Here is a 1363-nt window from a genome sequence, read left to right on the forward strand (position 1 = left end):
ATCGAACGTGAGTTGGTATCGACACGGTTCAGCGCCTCGAGTGCGCTCCGAATACTACTGCATCGCCGCGCATCTCAATTTCAGCCCCTCTAGCGACGAGTACGACGGTTCCGACTTCTAGCTTTAACGTTTGCCCCGAGCAAACCACGTCGCCCTGCCCCTCGACACATACGAGGACCATCGGAGAGGGCGTTGGTAACGTGTAAAGAGTGGTCGTCATGCGATGGATCTCGAACTCGGGCACGGGGGAATCGTAGATGATGTGGCCCGCAGAGACCTGACGTGGCACCACTGGTTCCTCTCCGCCTGCTTGAAAGTTCAAGAGCTTAATAAGGTTCTCCTTGTCGATAAACTTTGGAGTGAGCCCGCCTCGAATTACATTGTCTGAGCAAGCCATGCACTCCACACAGTCACCCTTTAAGTAGGCATGAATAAGGTTAGGGCCGACGAATATCGCCTCGCCCTTCTTCATCAAGTGGTACTGCAGCAGGAACACGGCAATGGCTGTCGGATCGTCCGGGAAATACGAAAGAACCCGACGGAACAGCAACTCGATTTGCGAGTAGCCCACTGCTTCGCTCTTCACGGTGTGCAGCAGCCGCGCCCCCTCAGATGTGTCCTTGACTTGCAAAAGCTTCGAGAACGCGCGCAAATAGAACTCCCTATCGTTCAAGGGCGTAGGGTCCACAAAGGCCTGCAGGCTGGGGAAGCTCGTCGCGAACTTTTCCACCACGTGCCTGGGGTAGAACCCGCACAGGGCCTCGAACTCCTCAGAGAGCGCCACGGTCATCTCTGGCTTGTGATTGGGGTCTCGGTAGACGTCGGGCTGTTCGGCGTGAAGGCGGCGAGCGTCCTCCAGGGACGGATGCGATTGTAGTGACAAGGGACGCCCACACGAGAGAACCTTAAAGAGGAATGGTAGCTCGTTCGGGCCCTGGGCCTCCCGAAATTCAGGGTGCGATTCAATGAAGACGTCCAGAGGTACAGGCCCGTCAGGAGTGACCACCTGGTTCATCCCGTTCTTGTGAGCACCCATCCAGAGTTCCGCGTACGGTATGTCCCTGAGGTCGTTCCCATTACCTTCGGCGAGCCGAGCCACCGCGCAGTCGCGGCTAAGGTCGCCCCAGGCATAGTGCTGTGTGAAGGGGATGAGACGCTTAAGCATAGAAAATTGATTTTTGATTACTTCACCCTCCATGCAATGATGATATAAATGTGACCTCGTCCCCGTCGGATAAAGTACTGTTTTCCAAGCCTGTCAGCTCCCAGTCTTGGTCGTTCAGCAAAACTAAGATGCCAGGCCGTACGGATTGCTTCGAGAGAAACAGAGATTGGCTGCAGCTTGGGATTTGGCATGCCAGGG

General features: G+C 55.7%; 1 protein-coding gene across 1 annotated transcript; it reads right to left on the reverse strand.

The window, feature by feature from the left end:
- Positions 1 to 28: 28 nt before the first annotated feature.
- KVP18_004888 (uncharacterized protein) lies at positions 29 to 1165 on the reverse strand (the record flags this gene model as incomplete). The annotated part of the gene is made up of 1 exon (XM_067957930.1): positions 29 to 1165. One exon carries the CDS (start codon positions 1163 to 1165, stop codon positions 29 to 31), a length of 1137 nt encoding a protein of 378 aa, XP_067806057.1.
- Between the last annotated feature and the right edge of the window lie 198 nt (positions 1166 to 1363).

The sequence above is a fragment of a genome (assembly GCF_019968955.1).
Source record: "MAG: Porospora cf. gigantea A chromosome Unknown PgA_NODE_8640_length_1363_cov_721.579, whole genome shotgun sequence".
Taxonomy (NCBI): domain Eukaryota; phylum Apicomplexa; class Conoidasida; order Eugregarinorida; family Porosporidae; genus Porospora; species Porospora cf. gigantea A.